Source organism: Astatotilapia calliptera, chromosome 12 (assembly GCF_900246225.1).
Source record: "Astatotilapia calliptera chromosome 12, fAstCal1.2, whole genome shotgun sequence".
Lineage (NCBI taxonomy): Eukaryota > Metazoa > Chordata > Actinopteri > Cichliformes > Cichlidae > Astatotilapia > Astatotilapia calliptera.
In genome coordinates, this window is record NC_039313.1 from 3,907,977 (window position 1) to 3,930,621 (window position 22,645).

General features: G+C 43.3%; 1 protein-coding gene across 3 annotated transcripts; it reads left to right on the top strand.

The window, feature by feature from the left end:
- The first annotated feature begins 2,721 nt into the window (after positions 1-2,721).
- msi1b (musashi RNA binding protein 1b) lies at positions 2,722-20,650 on the top strand. Of its 3 annotated transcripts, none has more exons than XM_026187622.1 (15): positions 2,722-2,946; positions 3,255-3,295; positions 3,805-3,886; positions 4,037-4,121; positions 8,804-8,845; positions 10,144-10,236; positions 13,283-13,331; positions 13,823-13,905; positions 13,989-14,106; positions 15,243-15,323; positions 16,167-16,223; positions 16,557-16,616; positions 17,020-17,174; positions 18,764-18,809; positions 18,910-20,650. In XM_026187622.1, the coding sequence occupies exons 1-14, from the start codon at positions 2,888-2,890 to the stop codon at positions 18,803-18,805; spliced, it is 1,047 nt and encodes a 348-aa protein (XP_026043407.1). In that variant the 5' UTR covers positions 2,722-2,887; the 3' UTR covers positions 18,806-18,809; positions 18,910-20,650. The 3 variants fall into 3 exon arrangements, with proteins under 3 accessions (XP_026043407.1, XP_026043405.1, XP_026043406.1); XM_026187620.1 differs by having other exon boundaries at positions 2,784-2,946; positions 18,915-20,648; XM_026187621.1 differs by lacking the exon at positions 16,167-16,223 and having other exon boundaries at positions 2,784-2,946; positions 18,910-20,648.
- Positions 20,651-22,645: the final 1,995 nt, after the last annotated feature.

The window sequence follows — 22,645 nt, forward strand, 5'->3', positions numbered from 1 at the left end:
TTGAAGGAGAGGTCAGAAGTCAAATGTAACATGATATTTTAAATCTTTGTGCAGTACTTTCTATATGTTGACAGTACACACAGTAAGTTATGAGGCTTTTTGTCAGCTTTGAGTTGGCCGTGAACACTAAATTTGAATAAATAGTTAACATGACCCCACTCTAGACCCCTACAATTTTTATCAGAAATCATTCCAAACTTTTCAAGCTATCCTGTTTCAGACAGAATGATACGCATGCATGCAAATGCTAACCTCTTTGGTGGAGGTAATGAGAACTTCATGCCGTTACAGCAGATGGTTCAGTCCATGTGGGTGGCCTTTGCATTTCAACCATTTCCACCCTGTGCCTCCTCTTTGCTCAGACCAGCAAGGACTGTACTAGCTGACACATAACTCAAAAAGCTAGGGAAAAAATTAATAATCAGTCCAGGACACGTTGGAGAGATTATAACTCTCGGCTGGCCTGGGAACTCCTTGTTGTTCCCCCAGACAAGCTGGAGGAGGTGGCTGGGGAGAGGGAGGTCTGGGCTTCTCTCCTTGGGCTGCTGCCCCCAGGACCCGGCCCCGGATAAGCAGAAGAAGATGGATGGATGGAAAAATGATTAATTATTCATGCAACTTCTATAAATCAGAGTCAAAACAGTGTAAACCAAACGTGTTCCATCATTTTGAATGCAGTGTAGTATGATACAGTGTAATGAGAGAAATGAACCAAATTAACTCAATCAAAGAAACATTTTTTTTTTTGCTGTGTAAATGACTGCTAATTAACTTAACTATGGGACTTATAATATAATATAATAGTCTATAATGATCTGTTAATGGCATCTGATGCAGGGAATTATTCTGTGATCATTTTGCTTGATCTTAGCGCTGCCTATGACACCATCGACCACAAAATCCTACTTAACAGGCTCAAGGTTTTGGCTCTGCCCTAGACTGGTTTTCTTCCTATTTATCAGACAGGACCTTTTCTGTTAGGACTGACAGGTTCACCCCTGACATTGCTGCCCTGACCTGTGGGGTCCCACAGAGTTCAGTTTTAGGTCCATTATTATTTTCTTTTTATATGCTTCCTTTAGCTGGTATCATTCAATCTTTTAGCGACCTGTCTTATCATTTTTATGCTGATGACATTCAGCTCCATATGTCCTTTAAGCCTCATCAGCAGGATAGGCTGTCCACCCTAGTCCAGTGCTTAACCGAGGTTTCTGATTGGCTTTCAAGCAACTACCTCGTTCTAAATACTAACAAGACCGAGACCATGATCATAGCTCCTCCTGAGCTACATTCTAAAATTAGTCAGGTCCATCTGTCAAGCCAAATATTCGAAATCTTGGAGTAATATTTGGCTCTTCTCTGGGTTTTGACTCTCATGTAAAATCTTTGTCCTGTTACTATCATTTAAGAAACATATCTAAACTGCGACATATGGTTTCTTCAGCTGAACTGGAAAAACTCATTCATGCATTTGTGTCATCACGCTTAGATTACTGTAATTCCCTGTTTACTAGTTTGGATAAATCATCCCTCTCTCGCCTCCAGACAATACAAAACGCAGCAGCCAGACTACTAACTCGCTCTACCAAGCGTGTTCACATCACTCCCATCTTATATTCTTTACATTGGCTCCCAATAGAGTTTAGAATTCGCTTTAAAATTCTTGTTTTAACATACAGAGCACTGAATGGCTCCAGATTATTTATCCAAGCTTTTTATAAAATACACTGCTGCTCGTCATCTCCGCTCACAGACTCAGAGTGTGTTGGTTCCCGTACACGACTGAAGACAAAAGGGGACAGAGCCTTTCAGTCTGTTGCACCAAGGCTGTGGAACAGTTTACCACAATTACGTTTGCTTGACTCTGTGGATTCTTTTAAAAAGCAGTTAAAAACTTTTCTGTTCAAACAAGCCTTTTGTTGATCTACATATTTTATATTTTTTACATTATTTACATTTGATCTTTTACATTGTGTATAATGTCTGTTGATTGTATTGTTTATTTTAATACTTGTGTACAGCGCTTTGTGACTGTTTGTCTGTGAAAAGCGCTTAATAAATAAATTTTATTTACTTACTTACTATGGGACTTATGAGGGATTCAGAAACCTTAAATGTGCTATCTGTGGTTGTAGATACACAGTAGAGTAAATGTGTGCAAGGTTAAGAATTTGTAGCTCTTGACAAATAGTTTGAATCGAGGACTGCTTCCACTTATTTCTTGGCTAGCTTTGAGTTAGCATGCTATCTATACCGTCTGATGTTGTTTTAGCAGGATAATGCAGTTGTTTCTGTGCTGAACACAGTTTGCATTCTATCATCACACTCTTGTTCTTTCATGCAATAAAAAAAATAAAGGTAATGTCGACATCTCCCCTCCTCAAAAGCTCTAAACCACTGCACCATTTCTCTCCTCCCTGCATAAAAACTGAAATCAGCTTATTTTAGCGCAGGAAGAAAAAGGCATGCTTGTTTGATTTTTTTTCTTTCAATCCTTATGTTTTTGTTTGTTTGTTTGTTTTGTTTTGTTTTTTAAAGACCTAAACACTTTTCTCGGTAAAAACTGTACAGGTGCTACCCAGTCAATGCTTTTATTTTTAAAGGCGTTCCCGGAAGCGGTGGTAGTGATGGCAGCAGCTTTGACTCCGTAGCCGCGTGTCTCGGTGGTGGGATGAGAGAGAGAGAGCGTGAGTGAGAGACAACAGCGAGGACTGACTGGAGGGGGGAGGAGGAGTCTGTCCCAGCCTGCATCTGGCCCGCTCCCCTCTCTGTCACCCCGGGCCAAACCCGCCCAGCTCCTCTCACTCACTCTCCGCCTGTTTTCCCGCACGGCTCGGCCCGGACACACACACAGAGCACCCACTCACACACGGCGCGAGGACACGGAATGGAGACGGAAGGGAGCCAGAGCAGCCTGTCCACCGCGGACTCCCCGCATGACCCCTGGTAATGGAAGAAAACTTTGTTTTTTAAACTTTCTTTCGCACCTCTGATCACACATACACACACCTCTGAAACAAACCTGCTATCCTGCGAGAGGACTTCCACGCACACGCACAGCTCTCGCGTAAAATCAGAGGTGATTCTCCCTGATCATCCACCTTTAAAAAAAAAAAAAAAAAGCTCCACGGTTAAACTTTCCAGGTCTCAACTTTGTCATTTCTGAGGTGCCGCATTAATTTCACCGGAGGTTTTTAAAAAAGAAACGATGACTGTGTCGCCTAAATAGAAATATTTTCTCTGTTTTTCCGCAGCAAAATGTTCATAGGTGGACTCAGCTGGCAAACAACACAAGGTAAATCTTTTTTTTTTTTCCAACACTAGCTCTCCTGAAATGCCACCATGTCGTTAGAAATCCTGGCGTGGATCACAGGGAGCCAAACCAAACTTATTGGAAAAGCTGTGTTTGTTACGGTGTCTGTTGGGATGAACTCAGCTTGTTTTTATTTGTTGTCTCTTTTTTTTAGTTTTGAAGTGGCAAACACGCTCAGAATGAATGCCCCCATTCACATATACCATAGTGGATTCTTATAAGCTCATTAAAGGGGTGGTGGGGAGGTGTTAAATTCTTGAGATTGGAAGTGATTTGTGATTTGAATTTTCTTTTGACACGTGAACACGTTTTAATGTTTTGTCACTTTTAATCTAAAAATGCAGGAAGTTTGACGAAACAAATCTCAGCAGGCAAATCACCCCCCTCCCCCCAATCCCATCCCCTTTGGTTAACTTTTTGATATTAAAGTACTTATTGCTTGTTGACCACTTGTTTCCTGTGTCTTCTATCCTGCCTTGTTTGATTCCCAGAGGGTCTGAAGGAGTACTTCTGCAAGTATGGCGAGGTGAAGGAGTGTATGGTGATGCGAGATCCAGTTACTAAGCGCTCGAGGTGAGGGAGCTGTTCCCGGAGCTTGGAAGTTTGTCTGAATTTCTGCGATTTTCTCGCTCCTCGTAATGTGTCATATCAACATGTGTCAGTAATGCCTTCCCTCTCTCTCTCTCCCTCACTCCCCACCTCCCCCCACCCTGATGCCCACAGAGGGTTCGGATTCGTCACCTTTGTCGATCAGGCTGGCGTGGATAAAGTTTTGGCTCAAACCAGGCACGAGTTGGACTCCAAAACAGTGAGTTCTCTGTATTTACTTCCCACCACCGGATAATCCCATTGCTCACTGTTTGATTAGTGGATTTTCCAATAATCCGCTACAGAGGTGTAACATTGCTCCATTTTTGGTGTGTTTACGATCGTTCCACCATGTTGGTGTCGCTCGAGTCTGCCCGCCGCCACACCTTACACATGAACCTGTTCATCTCAAAGATGTTAGCGGAGACACATGGGAGGGGGGAAAAAGTGCTCTTTCTCTCCTCTCTCTCGCTCTCTTTAGACAAACAGGCAAAATGTTACCCAGTGTCAATTTCCATAGAAACAAGGGGGGGGGGGGCTGGACAGGGTTGAATTCACTGCCAATCTTTGATTTGGCCTCTAGGAAGAGGAAAGCAAGACTTTCCTTTCTGCTGTTGGTTTTTTTCCCCTTCTTCTCCTCCTGCCCCCAAGGGGTCGAATTGACCCCGAAAAAAAACTTTCTCAATGAAACGAGAAAATGCAACCTGAAACCATCAAGGTGTGAATGCGGCAACAATCAGACTCCCGTGAGCTTCCTGTTGATCACGGAAAAACTGTGAATGTAGCCTCGAGAAAGTCGCACATTCAGGCCTTTTTCACCTGTGTGAATTCTAACTTCAAATGTATTAATCGCCTGTGTTGCAGAGTGAGTGTGTGTGCGTGTGTGTGTGTGTGTGTGTGTGCGTGTGTGTCTTTGTCAGTAATGAATGTGGGCTGGCCTGGGAACAATGTGGCCCGTTGGTCGCCATAGGGACCGCTGCCCCCGCCTCTCTCCTCAGTGGGAGTGGTAATGGCTGCGGGTTAGTGACTGTATTGAAATGAGGGAAGCCTATTTCTTCTTTCCCCTCTTTTGTGCTCTGCACGATTCACCTTCTCTGGGAGATAAGTGGAGGTGTTGTAGAAGGAAATGGACGAGGAGAAGATGAAGAAGGGGAAAAAAAATGGTTGTTCACTGTAGAAAGTTACAGAAATAAGACATTTCTGTTATTATGACTTCAAAAGTGACATTTTTGGAGGAGTGTGTTGGGGGTGTTTGATACAGAAGTTAAGCTGAATTCAGCTCTTCATAGTTTGTTGGTTTCCCAAGTGCCCGACTGCTATAGTGTCACTTGCAGGCACGACAGCTATGACAAGTAGCACCATCATGGTTGGACGCCACTAACTCACCATGGGGTTTGTTTCCATAGTGACCCCCCCCCCCCCCCCCCCTTTCTTCACAGTTGAAGAATGGCTCTGTCACAAAAGAAAGAAGATAACAATGCACATCATTTACAATCATTTCTTGGATACCAGAAATCAGACTGCGCAAACAGTTGCAGGCGCAGAGAGAAGAGGTCATGACACCGACGGTTTATCCTTCAGATAAGCAACTTATTAAATTCATCGCTGGCTCCACCGATAATGATTCCTTGTCTTTAATTTGACACCCCCCCCACTCCACCGCAGCTCGTGCATCAGCGCAGCCTCACGGGCCGTGGAAGGTCCCCTTGTGGCTGGCACTTGGGTGTTTTGGTAGGGGTGCCGTGGCAGCCTGTGTGTGTGGTGTGGAAAGGGCTCAGTGATCAGCCACAGGGGTTGGATGGTGAGTAGAGTAGCCCTTTTAGACCGCTGCTCACCCTGCCCCCTCTCCCCTCTCTCATGCAGACAGGTTATCCTGTTAGAGAGGGAGAGAGAAAAGTTCTCCAGTGGCAACAGAAAGAATGTGCCATGCTGTGACCGACTGAACCGCTCCAGCACTGGAATTAACGCAGCTTTGCTCGGCCGCGAGGCTGAGGAGCGAATACTGTGCTGCAGAGGAATTTATTGGTACTTATTGTGTTTGAAGGACAGATGCTGTCCGGTTTTGACCAGTGTGCTGCAGCAGGCCTTACTGTGATTTATGCAACTGCTGCTCTGCTAGCTGCCCCTCTGGGTGTCCTCCCGGCTTCCCACTGTCTGTAAAGTTAGTGACGGCCGAAGCAAAAGACACCTTTTGTGGGACAAAGTGTCCATTCAGCTGCAGCTCCAAGGTGCAACTGTGGAGAGTTTTACAACAAAGTCACACAGCCTTTTAGTTCGAGTTGCATTAGGGGTTATCCTACTCCCCCCTCCTGCTTAACCATTTCCATACTGAGATGAGTGGAAAGACTGAGGTGGTGGTGGGGGCAGGATAACCCCGTCTGTGATTACTGTGACTCTCCTAACTAATAGGATTGGAGTCAACAAGCTTGAGTTGTTCCTCTGAGATGTTGAGTGCGGCCCAATCGGTGCGTTGCTTTAAGTGCGTTCCCAGCTCAGGCTGTGACAGGCAGCACACTCGGCCAACTGTTGCATAGCTGGGATGTAGCCGGTCAAAGGGGATTACCCTGATTTCATAAACCTCTCTTGGAATTACGTTCAGCTTCTTCCCTGTTACCTTGAGTCCGGTGAGGTTAGACTCCTCTCTAAACTACACCTCTGAGGCCTCACATGTATTCATGATATTTCTGTCCCATATGTTTATGTTTGTTTGTTTGTTTTTTAAATATAAAAATCTCACGAGTGAATGTTTTTTAAATTAAAGCCGTCCCCCACCCAAAAAAACCCAACAAAACAAATTTTGTTTAGAGTCGTTAATCATTGAGAACAAGATGCCCCAGCCTCATAAAAGTCCAGTCAGTATGTATGTGCATTGGGAATTTCCCAGTAAAGTTCACTTCTTGCATGTAAGGTCAGTTTTTAAGTAAGTAGAAAGAAACGTTCAGCAGGTGAAAGCAAAGCTGGTCTCCTGTGTCACACTCTGAACACCTGAGGCAACGGGATGAGTCCGATAAACACGGCCACTTCATGTGCTTAATGTTCACAATTTCCTCACCACGGATGTGCCGTGTGCTGCCATGTGTTTGATTTTGTGTGTTTGTGTGTGTGTGTGTGTGTGTGTCTTGTTTGTTTGAATGTACACAGGAGTTTTGGACATCGGGAGGGTTGGTGACCGGAGGTGACTATCAGAGTAGTCTAGCCACCATAGAAACTAAACAGTAGACTCTGCATCTGATCCTCCAGTGTTAGCCTATAGTCTTCTCACTCTGCTCTCTAGAAAGAAAGTGAAATAAATAAATAAGAGACAGAAACTTGCGTTGGTGATGTCGACTCTCATTAGAAAACTCTGGTAAATGCACACGGTTTACCATAGAGGCTCTAGCTCTCTACTGTAGTTCAACTCTACCCTCTCATGGTTACGGACTAATCTTAGCGCTGTACTGTCTCACCATCTGTTAGTGTAACAGCAGTACAGTGTGGCGTAGTCTAGTTGTTCTCTAGCTCTATTAGACCGTATAGACTAATATAGAGGTCTCAAATTCCAATTTTACAGCCTGTCTATGATTGCATCTTCATGGTGTGGTTTGGCTCTCTCTCCAATCTTAACCTTGGTGACATTCGGGGGGTTAGTCCACATCAGTTTGGGTTTTTTTTGTTGTTGTTGGTTTTTTGGGGTTGTATTAATCTGAAATGAGTTACTCAGTTAAAAAAAAGCACTTTTATTTTTCTGGAAGTAAAGATGACGGACTGCAGGGCAGACCAGCCAGACCACCTAAAGATCACACAGGTCGAATGGTTTCTATTGTTGTCATCGCTTGCGTCACAAGCAGGCCAAAATCGAACGAACAGACTTGGTGTGTCCGCTGTCAGCGCGATGTGATTGACAGCTCTTTGTCTTCCTCTCCTTCCTCGTTTTCTCCCGCTGTCTTTCTGACACACTTGACCTCCGTCTCCGGCTCTCCTTCCTCGCCGAGGTGAGGTGTGTTTGTGATTGTGGTGTCCGTGTGAGATTCCAGGAGATCACATGTCACATGGTGGTGACGAGAGAGGCCTGGGGTTCGCCGGACATTCCCAGGCATTCCACCTGCGCGAGCACGCTCACACACACACACACACACACACACACACACACACACACACACACACACACACACACACACACACACACACACACACACGCGCACATGCACGGAAATTTACACGATCGATCAAGCCAGAGATGCATGTGCCTGCACCACACAGGCAAATCCATGCAAAATAAAAAAAACACAAACTAGTAGCACACCCTCGCACACGCTGCACACTCACTGACAATGTGTGGCTTAAGCAGAAGAATGTAGAGCACGCACTCGCTTCGATTCAGTCGGCCTTTTCAGGCAGAGTTTTTTCCCGTTTTGTCTTGGTTGATGGAAAATGATCAACAATTTGTAAGTACTTTATTAAGAGACGCTCGCTGGAGTCTGGTACAGATTATTATACACTTGATCGTGCTGGAGGTGTGGCCAAAATAAGACGCAATCACTACATCAGTGTTGATACACGTAAACACGCACACTGGCATCACACACCTGGAAGACTCGACGCTTGAGTGGCCAAAGTCTGCATTCGGATTTCTGATTTAAAGAGAAATCTGTAGATTTTTCGTTGTGGTGTCGTCACGTTTTCTAGTACAGCGAGGCCCAAGTTTGATGTGAAAAACAGGTTTTTTAGACATCAGTGTTGTGTGGTATTAGTGAACACGTGCGCTAGGCATGACAGGATAACCTGGATGTGTTGTACCTTCTCTGCTGACTTGCTAAAGAATGAAAGATGAGGGTCTGATATCAGAATACACCAGGGCAAGGCGGCGGGTTATAGCAGCGCATCACTAACCAGGTCCTCTTTTCTCTATATCCTTTGTTTTAGATCGATCCAAAGGTCGCATTTCCTCGCAGAGCCCAGCCCAAGGTGAGTCGAGCGGCCTCCTCGCGCGTGTTTTCTGTCACGTATCTGGGACAGTGCCTCATAATGCTGATGTGAGCACAGGTTAACAAAACCTTTTAGACCCTCACCTGAATGTCGGTGTTACATTTCAAAGCAATGATGTTCATGTAAGTCAAATCAGAGCCAAGCGGAGCCTTATAATAATGAACAAAACAACTGTTTTCCTTTTGTTTGATGTACAATTTGTAGCTGTGCTTTGACAAATAGCTGGAATTTCAGTTTTACTGATCTTTTTCTTTTTAAAAATTTGCATTTACTGTTGTACTCCAAAGTCCCACCCTGACTTAAGTTGGTGTCCAGCGCTGTTCGAATGATTAGTCTAATTAATCAGTTAGTCGAAGTATATAAAATGAGTCGGCAATTCTGGCAATCAATTAGTTGTTTTAGGTCTTTAAAAAAAAAAAAAGGACCCAAAATTTGACGAGTCCAATCTCTGAATGTTTGATGGCTCAGTTTAGTAAAAAAAAAAAAGTGGTTTTCCTTTTGGACTGCTGGGACAGATTAAAAACCGCAACAACACTGCCCATGTTTATATTTTAGTGAGTCATTTGTAGTGTTATAGTTACAGAAATTGAACATTGAACAACAGTTTATTCTTTTGGTTTTCTCTCACTGACTGCTAAGAATAAATTTTATATATTCACTAATGGAAAGCCAGCAATACGTCATACAGCATCACTCACTCACTTCGCTCACTGGCATCAGACAAACTGCGAGGAAGTGAAACAAAAAAGCCCAAATAAATAATAACAGGTGTCCAATGCTTCCTGTGCACACGATTGGAGGAACGCAGGAAGTCCTGCTTTTTATTAAAAGATTTTGTGAATTGCTGGTCAGCGAATAACACACGAGAAGCCGAATCCTTAGCATGTGAATCTTTTAAAATCAGGGCTTTTTATTGTTTTGTTTTTTTTAAATCTTCACAGCTTGAGGACATCAAACTTAGAGGAGGAAAGTCATTCACAGCCTTTAAAACAGAGTGTTGCATTCTTGCTTAGTGTCATTACGGCTAGTCAGTCAGACACTTTCACATGTGGCCTGTGCTCTTGTAAAACCTGGCAGCAGTTTGTATTGTGTACTTAAACGGCCTAAAGAAAACGTGTGGATGATAATTCTACCATTACACTTAATGACTTCATATGATCAGCTTTAGTGACACAGCTTTATAATCAAATGTAGCTCTCACTGAACTCCATGTGCATGCATTTCTAATGAAACTGGTTCATGAGTGCTGCCCTTTCTTTCCTCCTTCTTTTGTCCAGTTGGTCACTCGAACCAAGAAAATCTTTGTGGGAGGCCTGTCGGTGAACACGACTATCGAGGACGTCAAGCAGTACTTTGACCAGTTTGGGAAGGTGAGTGGTGGGTCCACGCGGTTTGGAATGAAACCAGCCAGTCCTTACGGACTTGCATAAGTTTGCCGGTGCAGAAACAAATCAGCAGCTCAGAAAAGCCGTAGTACCACATCCCACAAGCTCGGCAGGTTCAGATTCACAGCACATTCTCGGAGAAAAACTTCACTTTGAATCAAGCGACTTGACTGGGAGTGAAGGAGTTACTGGGGAGGAGGGCGAGAAAAAAAGGCTCGACGAGGACAGAAAAAAATAACGAGGCTAGGAGGCTCTGGGAGCAGCAGGCGAAGTTTAGGGGGACTGGAAGACGGAGCGAGGGGTGGGGGGGGAGTGGAGGAGGAGGTTGTGTGAGGAAGGGGGAGAAAAGTTTTGTAGTGAGTGTGTGGTGATGGAGAGGAAGGAGGAGGGATTATCAGAATCTGAATTAATCTGATGTAACAGCTGCTCCTACCCACAACCCCCTCCTGGCCCGTTACCGTGGTGACCCGGCTTGTCCATTGTCCCCAAGTAATTCTGCGGGTAAGGGGGTTTTGTTCTGCGGGAGGAGGGATGAGGCGGCGTTAGCATAAGTGTGTTGGTTGTGGAGAGTGGGGGGGGTCCAACTCACGAGTTTGGGAGCAATAAATAGAAGTTGAGTTGTTGTAAAAAAGCTTGTAAACTTGGCGCTCTTCCTTCAGTTTCTTACGTCGGTGTTTTTAAAAATTAGGTTTGAAAACTTTTTTTTTTTTAAAGATGTTTTGTGTTTTGCAAGATTCTGAAAGGCGTGGGGGCCGAAAAATAGACCGTGGGCTGACAAAGGCATCGTCAAGGGAGGGAGGGCCTTACTGAGGGAGGTTTGCAGAGGGGTAAGAGAGGGAACTGGGTCAAAATGGGGTATGTGTGAGTGCTGATCGGTGGTGGTGGCGGGGGGGGACCATTATACTGCTGTATAAAGCTGGGCAAATATTTTGCTAGTTTGTTCTGAAGTTATCTGCATACTGGTGGTTTCTGGATTAATTACAATCCAGTGTGTCTTCTGATATGAAACTGACCGCATGTAATACGTGTGGTTTACATTCACACACTCAGTTCTTTCAGTTTTTCGGGGATCTTGTGCAAAGTTATCATTCAGACTTTTTTGTCCAGCAGATTTCAGTCTGCACCTCAAGCCCTTTAAAATGTTTTAAAAGCAAAGATGCAAAGACTCGGTCTGAGGTGCTGCGTTTCTGACCGCGCGTTGCTTCATTTCCAGTGCCGAAAGGTTTGGCCTCGAGTTCCTCTGTTGCTCCCTCCTCAATCATAGCGTCTAGATGAATTTTTGCCGAGAGATATATCCAGGGATGGACGGTGAAATGCAGGCTTCAGCCATCCATGGAAGTTCCTGATTAGACTGCCTCACTGGACCTTTTGTGTCCCGTCCTGGTGAGGACAAAGGAGTGCGGAGAGGGATGGGCAGGGGATAACAGGGAAGATGAGAGGTGGGGGGGAAGGACGAGGGGGAATATTGTTTGGCAGTACTCTGTGAAAATGCTCAGTGTTTGAAATATTGTGCAGTTAATTCTGTTCCCGCCATTAAATATTGTTTTGATCTTCTTCATAGCATCCCAAAGGCCGACATGTGCGGTTTGAGCCCACGTCGGGTTTCTGTTTGCTTTAGTCTGATCATCAATCACTTGCGCCAGTCTGCACGCCGACCCTTTCCTCTGCTTGACTTTGTAGTAACTTTGGGCCGTTTCTCCCACTGGTGTCCAGAATAAAGGCTGGTTTTTTTTGGTTTTTTTTTGTGCAGAGATGGAGACTTGTAGGCAGTGAGTAAATGTCAGGCTGGAAGTAAGCAGTGACTTGAGAGGCACACTGACACTCCTCACTCACCTTTGACCTTTCTGTAGGCAAATTGCCCTTGTGGGTTCTCACACACACATACACAGACACTGGGCAAGGACTGACACTCCAATGTCACTATGACAAATTACTCTGTGGACTGTCTCCAGTAAACTTATTATAGACCGAGAGCACAGATTTACTTACCAAATGTTTTTGTGGAGCTCTGAAGTATAAACATGTCAGAAGAGACTAAAAGCGAGAGAAATAAAAGCAGAGACTGAGCTAAAGAGTAGGTCAACTTTGACAAAAGAAGCTGTGTGTGTGTGTGTGTGTGTGTGTGTGTGTGTGTGTGTGTGTGTGTGTGTGTGTGTGTGTGTGTGTGTCGAACAGACACCTGTGTCTTTGCTCTATAAAGGGAGGCCGGGCCAGAGGGAGAGGTCAAAGGGAGAAGAGGAGGAGGAATTATGGCTGACTGTGCCAACAAACAAAGCCTCCAGGCCTCTTTGTTCTCCCTCTCCCTCTCCCTTTGTCTCCTCTTTTTCCTCCCTTTCCACTTTGACCCACTCTTTTTTCCTTTTTTCCCCTTTCTCCCTCTTACAGGACTCTCTGTGCTCTCTTTCACCACATCTCCACCTGTCGCTATTCCTCTCACTATCAGCTCTCCCCTCTCATCGAGTCGCCACCTGCCCGATGGATTCACCTTTCTGCTTGTGACTCGCTACTTTTTCGTGTGTGTGTGTGTGTCAGTGTTTCTCTCTTTGCAGTGCTCTTTGTGTCATTGGCACTCTCCCATCATTCATAAGGCATATTTGATGTTGGGCTTGAACTTTCCTTTCTTTTTCTTTTTCCCCCTTTTTTTTCTTATAAGGACTTTTTGTACAGTTGCCATGGTTATATCAAACTCTGGAGGGGGTCAGAGGGTGGGTGGTTTATTAGCTCTCTGTAAGAAGGAGCTAACGCAGCTTCCAACTTTTTGTATCGCCTGTTATGTACGTGAGCTTGTTGTGGAGTTTTTCAACATATCTTCCTGTTTTTGCCCCCTCGGCCTCCTCTTTGTAACCTGTCGCTCGTCTGCAGCCCTCCCTCTGCCTCCCCCCTCCCCTCCTCCCGCTTTCTGTCCATCTGTTGCTGAGCCTCCCTGCAGAACTTGAGAAGGGCTGAGGTCAGGCAATATGCCGCGTGGTGAGAGAGAGAAAGAGAGAGAGAGAGCTCTGAGTAAAAAACTGTGTTGTTTGTCTCCCCTCAGGTCGACGATGCCATGCTCATGTTCGACAAGACCACCAACAGACACAGAGGTGAGATGGACTGACCCCGCCTTCCCTCAACTCTTCCTCGTTTTTTTCCTCTACTGTTCCCCCACCCATTTCTGGTTGTCTATTGATCCCTCTCCAACCCCTCCACACCCCCCATCGTCCTCCTTCCTGTGGGCTGAGCTGCAAGGAGACGAACGGGGCTAGTCTAATTAGCCAGTCCGTTAATCGGGATCAGGATAAAGCCTCCTTAAGCACCTCCTCCCCACCCTGGGATTGATCGATTATGACAGCCTACCAGCTTTGCCCGGGCCTTCTGGCCAGGAAGGGAGGGAGGGAAGGAAGGATGAGTGCAGAAAAAGGAGCATTGAAAGAAGGAGGGGGGCAATGTGTTAAGCGGCTATTACACCACTAATTACTCCACACTATTTAGCTGTACTACTGTACAGAAAGGCCTATTGTCTAGTTCCAGCGTATTGTGTGAATTATTACGATCTACTGTTTTTTAACTTACAAACTTGCCTTCTGCTCGTCAGGATTCGGCTTTGTAACATTTGAGAATGAAGACGTGGTGGAGAAAGTGTGCGAGATCCACTTCCACGAGATCAACAATAAAATGGTACGAGGGCTCGATTTGCCACTCTTGCATCAGCACAACATAGAAACTAAGGTGTGATCATTCTCCTCTCTTCTGGAAAACAGGTGGAGTGCAAGAAAGCGCAGCCCAAGGAGGTGATGTCCCCCACCGGCTCGGCCAGGGGGCGCTCTCGGGTGATGCCGTATGGGATGGACGCCTTCATGCTGGGCATCGGTATGCTGGGTAAGTTGGCATCGATCAGGACAGGAAGGATGTGGCGGCGCACATGAACCCAACGGTAACTGCTCCAGCATTAAAGGCCCAGCTTCCTCAAAGGTCACGCGGCGCCTCGCTGGGAGAAGGCTGACCACTGCAGCCGGCTGCTCGCTTCAGCTTATAACTCTCCCCCAAGCAGCTCATAAAAGCTGTGACCTCTGTGGCGCTTTAATACATGTGTTAACTTTACATATTAAAGCTTGAATACCACACTTGTGTACAGTTTAGAAAGTCACAGGGGGTACAGTAAAGGAGCGCAATAACGTGGCTGAAATACACTTATATTTATGCAACCAAATAGCACCTTTTAATCCCTTCTTTTAAAAACTGTTTCCTCTGATTTGTAGCACCTGTAGTCACGTTTTTGTGGACTGGAGCTAAAGCCAGCATCCCTGTAACTTCACCAGCTGGGGTGGATCCTCACACAGCTAAAGACAATATTTTCCAGTGGTTTTTCCAGTCGATCCTTGGGTTGTAAAATGAGTGAAATGGCCCTTTGAAAAAAAAGGTCTCAAACCTCCATTACTGTGAACATTATCCTCTACAATACACCCTTTACCCTTGTACTGACAACCACGCTGGTGCTACCACCTGCTGTTCAATCTGAGAACTACTTTCTTCAGTTTCAGTTCTTTAATTATCCAGTGCATAGAAAGGATTTGGTGGCAAATTCTTTCTCTGAGGTGAGGATTTAAAAAAATGTTTACATTACTTTTGTTATCCTGTTGCGCTAATGCTGGGTAACATTATTGTTATTCCCCTGAATGTTCTCCTGAGGTGGGTTCTTCAGGTGTCAGCTTGCATTACAAAGAAATTCCCTGAGTAATGAGCACCGCTGAGAGTGTAAGTGAAGACAATGACAGAAATCCGCCCAGTCCCGTCCTTGCGAGGAAATCCAGATCACAGGTGTAGGATATCACACACCTGCATGTCACGGATTGTACAAAGCTTCACTGTTAGGGGGCAGCAAAACAGCACACACGCATGCATTCCTGTTTATCTATTTCGTGTTCAGTATTTCACCACATGTGTAATTGTCCTCACTCGGGATACATCCCATGTACGCCTCAGTTCGCATATTAACGCCAGTTTTCTTCCCACAGGTTATCCAGGCTTTCAGACTGCCACCTACACCAGTCGGAGCTATGCTGGCATCACTCCTGGATACACCTACCAGTTTCCTGGTAATCGCAATATATTTTATGCTCCTTGTACCCTAAGGACTATTCTTTTTAAAATCCTATTTCTGGGAATAAAGATACAGCCATCTTTAGTCGATGTGCATCCTTTGGAAGTGCCTGGTGCCCACTAAAACGACTCTTTCTAAGACTGTGGCTCAGGGTCATGTTTAATAAAACAAAGAATGGACACATCAGGTAAATAATCCGAACTGATTTGCACAGTTTGCTCCCAGCAGCCTTCTGCTGGAGGGAATTTCACACAAAGGTCCCAGTTTGTGTGAAATCGCACGTTCCACAGGATGTATTGAATAATGAGGTGGAGTGTTGTGTCAGTGAGTCAACTGAATGAAGTCAGTAGCTGGAGTAGTGTCACGTTGAACAGCCAGTAGACACACTGTCACAAATACAAACATGTTTCCATGGAAGCATATAAAACACAGTGAGTGCAAATGGCTGCTTGTAAATATCAGGGAGTGGAATTGCATCTGCTTTGCTTGAGTGTGTGTGTGCATGCATGCTAGCATGACATTGAACTTTAGTGATGTGGAAACGATTCCAGTAAAAGAAAATGCGACGCTTTCTTCTGAATGATTTGAAATGATCAGCCTGGACGACCAAACTGTAACTCTTGCTCTATTGTTTTGCTGTCTCAGCAGGATGACTGTGTGTCATTTAACTCCACTTCTTAGACTGTAAAACATCTTTCCGTCCTTTAAGTACACGCACCTGCCCTGTGCGTGTACTTCCTCTCACCTGTGATTTGCCCCTCCCCTTGGCTTTGTGTGTGTTGTCCTTGCTGGCAGTGGTGGTGTGTGTCTCAACAGCACTCTGATGTTTCTGTTTTAGAGTTCCACTTAGAGAGGACTCCCCTTCTGACTTCACCCCACCCCCCTGAGCTCACAGGTCAGTCAGTCCCTCCTCTGGACTTTACAAGCAGCACGTTGTCAGTCTGCTACACGCCCACAATAGCACCAACACATGATCACTCTTTGGTTTGCATGTTTGTGTTTGTCGGTCCTCCTTGGTTTCTAGCTGTAGGCTGATTGCTGACAGTAATGGGGGAAGAAGTAGGTGTTTGGTTTAAAGGGCTCCTCTGGTGACCTCAATGGACCCTGTTTTAAGTTAAATGATCCTAGAATCTGCAGTTCTTTATTGAAAGTTGTTAGCTTCCTTTTACATCTAACATTTGCTCTATCATATGTTTTAACTTAATCTTTTCTTCTCTGCCTTTTTTAGCCATTCCTCTCACGGCATATGGACCAATGGCAGCTGCGGCAGCAGCGGCAGTAGTCAGAGGTACCAAATGACATTAAACACAACATCCATCATCTGGTCAAAATACTATTCTCACCATCCTCAGCTGCACTTATCATCAATTTGAAAAAATATCAGCAATCAAATTATTATCAAGTTTTAGTCTAAACTGCAAGTGTCAGTGTGGGCATAAGTGGTGAATCACCTGATTGTTAATGCTAATCAATGAACCGTGCTGCTAGTGTGTCTAAAAATGAGATTTTTCTCATCCAGTGTGAGACAGAGAAATTACTTTCTCTCCCTGCAGGTTAGAAGATTTACATTTTAATCTGTGTTAAGTCCTCTTCATTAATCCAACCTCTGCTCGCTTAACCTTGGCACTAAAATGATAGTTGAGACAGGTTGATGTCTCCGTTATTGTGACGTCATTATTTTTTACTTTCAGGCTCCACCCCGTCTCGTTCTGCTGGATTTTTAGGTACAAGCAGCCCAGGTCCAATGGCAGACCTTTATGGAACAGCCAGTCAGGAATCGGCCGTCAGCAGTTACCTCAGCGCTGCAAGCCCTGCACCAAGCACTGGATTCAGCCATAGTCTGGGGGTAAGTTACTGTTGCCATTAATTATGTGTTCCAGTTTTTGATTTGAGTCGTGTCTGACTCTTAGTATCACTAAAGCTGTAACTTCTGTCTGTTACATCAAGTCTGTTGGTCCTCATTTAAAAAAAAAAAAAAAAAAAAAAATCACATTTAAGCTAATTTCCCGGTGAAGGCAGGTAGCATCTGCAACGCTTACTTTAACACTGGTACATCACTGCATTATCCTACAGTTTGTCTTCTAATATTTTAATTATCATAATAATTTAGGCTGAGATATTATGTAAAAGGTCAATATCACACTCTTGTCTGTCCATTAAATACAGAAACTGTATATAGAAGATGGGCATAGCATCCGTGTCTAAAAACCGGTTCATCTGACTGATTTATCTGCGGGCCAGTATTGTTGGCCAATATTAGCTATTTGCTAATTTATCTGTATCTGCATTTATAATGGCTGATAAATGAGTTGTGTGGTTGCATAGTCTGGCCACCAGAGAGAAATGCAAATTTCCTTTATGTAATACGCATTTGGGACCCCACAAATACAACAACCAGCTGATCCAAGAAGAGTCGGGCAGGGCGCATAACAAATGCTAGGTTATTCTGTTTGGGTTTTGTGTATCCAAGAGGGAGAAAATGGTCTCTACATCCTGATATAAGTGGCACAGTGGTTAGCGGTTAGCTGTTGCCACACAGCAAGAAATCCACAACAAAAATAACATCTTGATATCGGTCTTAAAAGTCCAATATTGGCCCCGCTCTACTGAAGTCAATGTGCAAGTGCCTTAAATCCACATTCCCAGTAAAAGCAAGCAGAGCATGACTCCTGTGTCACTTTAGTGTATATTTTGCTTTTGCTGTAAGTTAATTTAGTGAATTATGATCAGGGTCAGAAACGAGTGTAAAGCAGGCTCCACTCATTAACTAATGATTTGCGATTGACAACCTTTTACCCAAAGCTAAGTCTGTCATGGCTAAAAGGTTCATCTTGAGGCTTAAAAGTGGTACTAATGAGTGACATCATGGATGCTGCTTCCATCTTTTGTATACAGTCTATAAGGCTGTATATATCACCATGCTAGCTTAGCTTGAGACTGGAAACAGTACTTCTAAACAGCAATTCACATTAAAAATGTTATTTTTTTTATACAAAAGTGTTTTTTAAACCGTTTTCATTGAAGCAATCAAAAATAGTTTAGACATGCTGGTTAGCGATGGTGGTTTCTGGTTTTAGTCTTTGTGCTAAGCTAACTGTGGGAATTGCTTCCTGTTGAATGGACAGATGCAGGAGTGGTATTATCTAATCTTATTTGCCAATGCAAGAATGCAAATAAGTGCCTTTCTTAAAATGTTGAGTGATTAAATGAACTTGTTGAGTGAACATCACAAGAATAAACATTAGAAGCAGATTCAGCAACTCTATAATTTGGTGTTTAAAAAAAATTAATCTGGCCCTCATTTAACAGCTTATTTTGGTGTGTGTACATTTCCAACTCCAGTTATTACCACCTTTAGCCCAAGATGGCAAAAGTAGTCAGCGTAGCTCTTAGGCTATATGAAATCATACTGACCTTGCATGCTTGCTCCCACAGGGCCCTTTGATTGCCACGGCCTTCACTAACGGGTATCACTGAGAGTGTGAGTCAGTCCTCCTGCTAGCTGTCATCCTTTAAGTGTAACACATACGAGTGCTTCGTGCTGCCTAACCTGTGAGTAATCCCGCCGGTTTGTGTGTCAGTGCAGAGCTGTAGACTGAGAGCTGGAAGGAGTTGAAGCTGCTTTGGAGCTGATCTGGCCTGTCTCTGTCCAGTCCACGTCTCCGGCTGGGGTGGCCTAACCTGTAGCCAACCTGCCCTGGTGTCAGCTACATCCAGTTGACTCTACAGACACCACACTAAACTCCACCACAATTTTATTTTTTTGGGGGGGGGGGGACTTAAAAGAAAAAAAAAAACCTTCTCAAAAAGAGCAAAAACGTTTATCACTACATGTAATAGCAACACATTCAGATGCTGTATTTCTTTGTGTTTTTCCTCTGATATGTTTTTGTGATGGCTGTGTTATTTCATGATCTGTTTTGGCTGTGATTCATTGGTTCCTTTGACCTCTTTAATCTGATCTCTCTGAGATGGGAGGAGTTTAATCTCCAGGTGATGGCTGTTTGAAGGTCAGGAGATGTAAAATGTACTGGAAAGCTGTATATTTGTCACTAGTTCATACTGAATTTTAACATTGGGGATTAATACTTTTTCTCAAATGTGTCACAAAGTGTATATCTTGGTAGTTTTTTTTTTGTTTTGTTTTTTAACAATGACTCGTTACTAATAATGGTCAGACGACAAAGGTCATTAGTCTCTGTTACGTAATAGGCCTTCATGAGGTGTACAATTTTGTAAAATTTTGTAAATACGGCTGGTTAGCGGGTGAGAGGGTTCTGCAAAATTTGCGTCAGGGAGGCGGGAGCGTTTTGGCGAAATGGTACGATCTCTTTTATCAATCTTGACTGATAGTTTCACATGAAGGTCGAGAACATTTCAGTTTGTCTGTCTGTTACTGTATTTCTCTCCAGGCGTTTATAAATGATGCGTCACGTGAGTCTTACGACATTGAGGAGCAGCGTCAGAGTTTTACTTGAGCGGGTGAGGGGCTGCGTACTGAGCGACACTTGCTACTGTTCGGAGACGAGGGGTGTGGAAGCACTCCTGTTGGGAGAGGAAAAACACGACTTCTTACTTTATCATATTGTTGTTTTAACTGTGATTTTTAAATACGTGATGATTGTGAGGGCAAATGAAGGACTGTTACGATGGAGCAGTCGTGCACAGTTTGCGTTCTGACTGATTTCCTCTGCAAGATGAGTTGATATTTGTGTGTCATTTGGTCTTATTCACATTGGTTTCCAATGTGCCATGTTTTGTTTTGTTTTGTTTTTTTGTTGTTGTTTTTTTTTGGGGGGGGGGGTACCTCTGCTGCAAATGTGAAATTTTAATCTGACCCTTTTTTTTAATTATTATTATTATTACATTAACATTGATATAAAAGTGTGGGTGGTTGAACCTTTTAGAAAGGTGGGGTCTTATTAACTCTTGTTTACCTGTCATACCCACCCCACAGCCATCCATCGCTGCATATCCACTGGAGGTCACAGACTGGAGCAATGTGACTTATTTCTTTTGTTTTGTTTTTAGACCAAAACACTTATTTTCAGAGCTACTAGGATTTTGCACTGGCCGGACACGATAAAATAAAAAAGCACTCCCCATCTACAAAATACCAGGTTTTTAAACATTTTGATACACTCGCTCTGTCTGCTGCGAGCTACCATGGTATTTCAAACTCTGATGCTGATTTCACTGCATTATAACAATCTTGTCAACACTGTAACATTTTCTGATTTTCATTTTTCTCGTGTTTATTCCTTTGGAGGAAAGCAAAACTTTTTAACTTTTATTCCTAATAAATTATTTTAAAACATTCCACTTTTTTGTGTCCTGTTTGAGTTTTTCTTGATTTCCTACACAGACTTGCTTTTTTTCATTTAAAACTACTATTTCTAAGGAAAATGATCTTGTATTTCTAGCTCCATTTATTGGCTTGATTTGGCACAAATACATGACAGCAGATGGCCTTTGCTGAGTAAAATTGGTGCGTCTTAACATTTGTCCAGAATTATCATTTGTAATAAACTTCAGTACAAAACAATAAGTAAAAATAAGCCTTTTATAAAATTACTCAATTTTTAAAAAACAAACAAACCCCAATGTTATGTGTAATTCTAGTTTCTTTACTATGATATGCTCTAAAGGGGAACCAGCTTTACTCCACGTTGCTTTAAATTTGCACAAAATCCATAAAAACAGCATTGTGCAAAAGTCTTGAGCCACACATTTCTTTATATGTTATTAGGAATGTAAGAATTAGATGCAGTGATGTATTGAAATGTGCAAACATAAAAGGAACAAAAGTACATAAACGGAGTTTGTAGGATCCCAACAAGCTTAAAAATGAATATTTGGTATGACTACCTTTATTCTTCAACACAGTCTAAACTATCTGAGGCAGATGTCTTCTAATTTCAAATCAAATCACTTTTTATTGTCACATCACATGTGCAGGCACACTGGCACAGCACATGCGAGTGAAATTCTTGTGTGCGAGCCCCACAAGCAACAGAGATGTGCAAACACAACAACACAAACGAGCAAAATACAAGAATGGCCAACCTGAAACTAATAAATATAGTTTCTTGAAGTAGTCTTCAGGAATAGTTGTCCAGGCTTCTTGGAGGACATTCAAAGCTCTTCTGCTGTTTGTTCTGTTCTCTGTCAAGACAATCCCACGCTGCTTCAATAATGTTGAGGTCCGGGCTCTGAGAAGGAGAATCCATCAGTGACAAGAATTTTATCCTCCACTTAACCACTTTCCGCTGAATTTTTTAAGGACACACTGCACACCATGCTGAGATATACCCAAGCTTTTTGGGAATCACCTTGTTGGTGAAAATACTATTTTATAACTCAAACTGTGTTGTATTTGGCATTTTTCGTAGACTTGACTAAAGAAATTATGTATTTTTTTAACCTGGCGTCTAGTAACAAAGAAGCTGTTCGTGTAGAAAGAACACTGGTTCATCCCTTGAGAAAGGTGCCTTTTCTGTGTTTGGACGATTGCTGGGTCAGTGGTAAGTGGGTTACAAAAGCATTCCTTCGACAATGGTCAGGTACAAGGACTAGACTGAAAAAGTAGCCAATGTCCAAATAAACCTTGAGAAAACCTGGGAAAAAGATCATCTTAAGAAGGTCTGGAAACAAAATGTAAAGAAATGAGGGTTGGCTCAAGGCACAGTGCTATTTTTATTATTGCTTTAAATGTGCATTTCATTGCCATCAATAATAATAAATTACATTTAACACATTCCTATGAATGTAATAGGCTACTAGATAAATTAGTTGAAATATATATGTATTGTTTTAAGTCTGTTTTCCTTGTTGAGCTTTTTTATTTCATGCCTGTACACGATACATGAGCAGTAGGGGATGGAGCACAGAGGCATGCAGAGTTTTAATGTGTTTATTAAAAATTAATGTTTTATTTATGTATCCATTATGTGTTCCTTTTTTGATATACTCTCTCTCTGACCGCATTAACGTATACCATCTGGGTTCTGAGTATGGGGGTACATGAGGTTGGAGGAAAAAGGGTAGGGTGGACCTTTTTGTGTCATATTTTGCTCTGTCACTTTTGAGACTAAGCTGATGGTACCTTCTCTTCCTTTTTTCACTTCCTCCTTTTATATAGGCGATAATAAATAATTGATTACAAAAAAAAAATGCATGATTACAAGTCTGAAGTAAAACATTATAAATGTATCTGCTCAGGCTTCTTGCCTCTGTTCCTCTGCATCTCTCTCATAATCTCTGCTGGCTGATTTCTATCTTCCATCATCGCTGCTCCACTGCCTCCCCTCCCCTGCT

Coding starts and splice junctions, on each gene's coding strand:
- msi1b (XM_026187622.1), top strand. CDS start 2,888: ATGGAGACGGAAGGGAGCCAGAGCAGCCTGTCCACCGCGGACTCCCCG. Junction 16,617..17,019: donor AGCAGCGGCAGTAGTCAGAG/GTACCAAATGAC, acceptor TTTTACTTTCAG/GCTCCACCCCGTCTCGTTCT. Junction 17,175..18,763: donor GATTCAGCCATAGTCTGGGG/GTAAGTTACTGT, acceptor TTGCTCCCACAG/GGCCCTTTGATTGCCACGGC.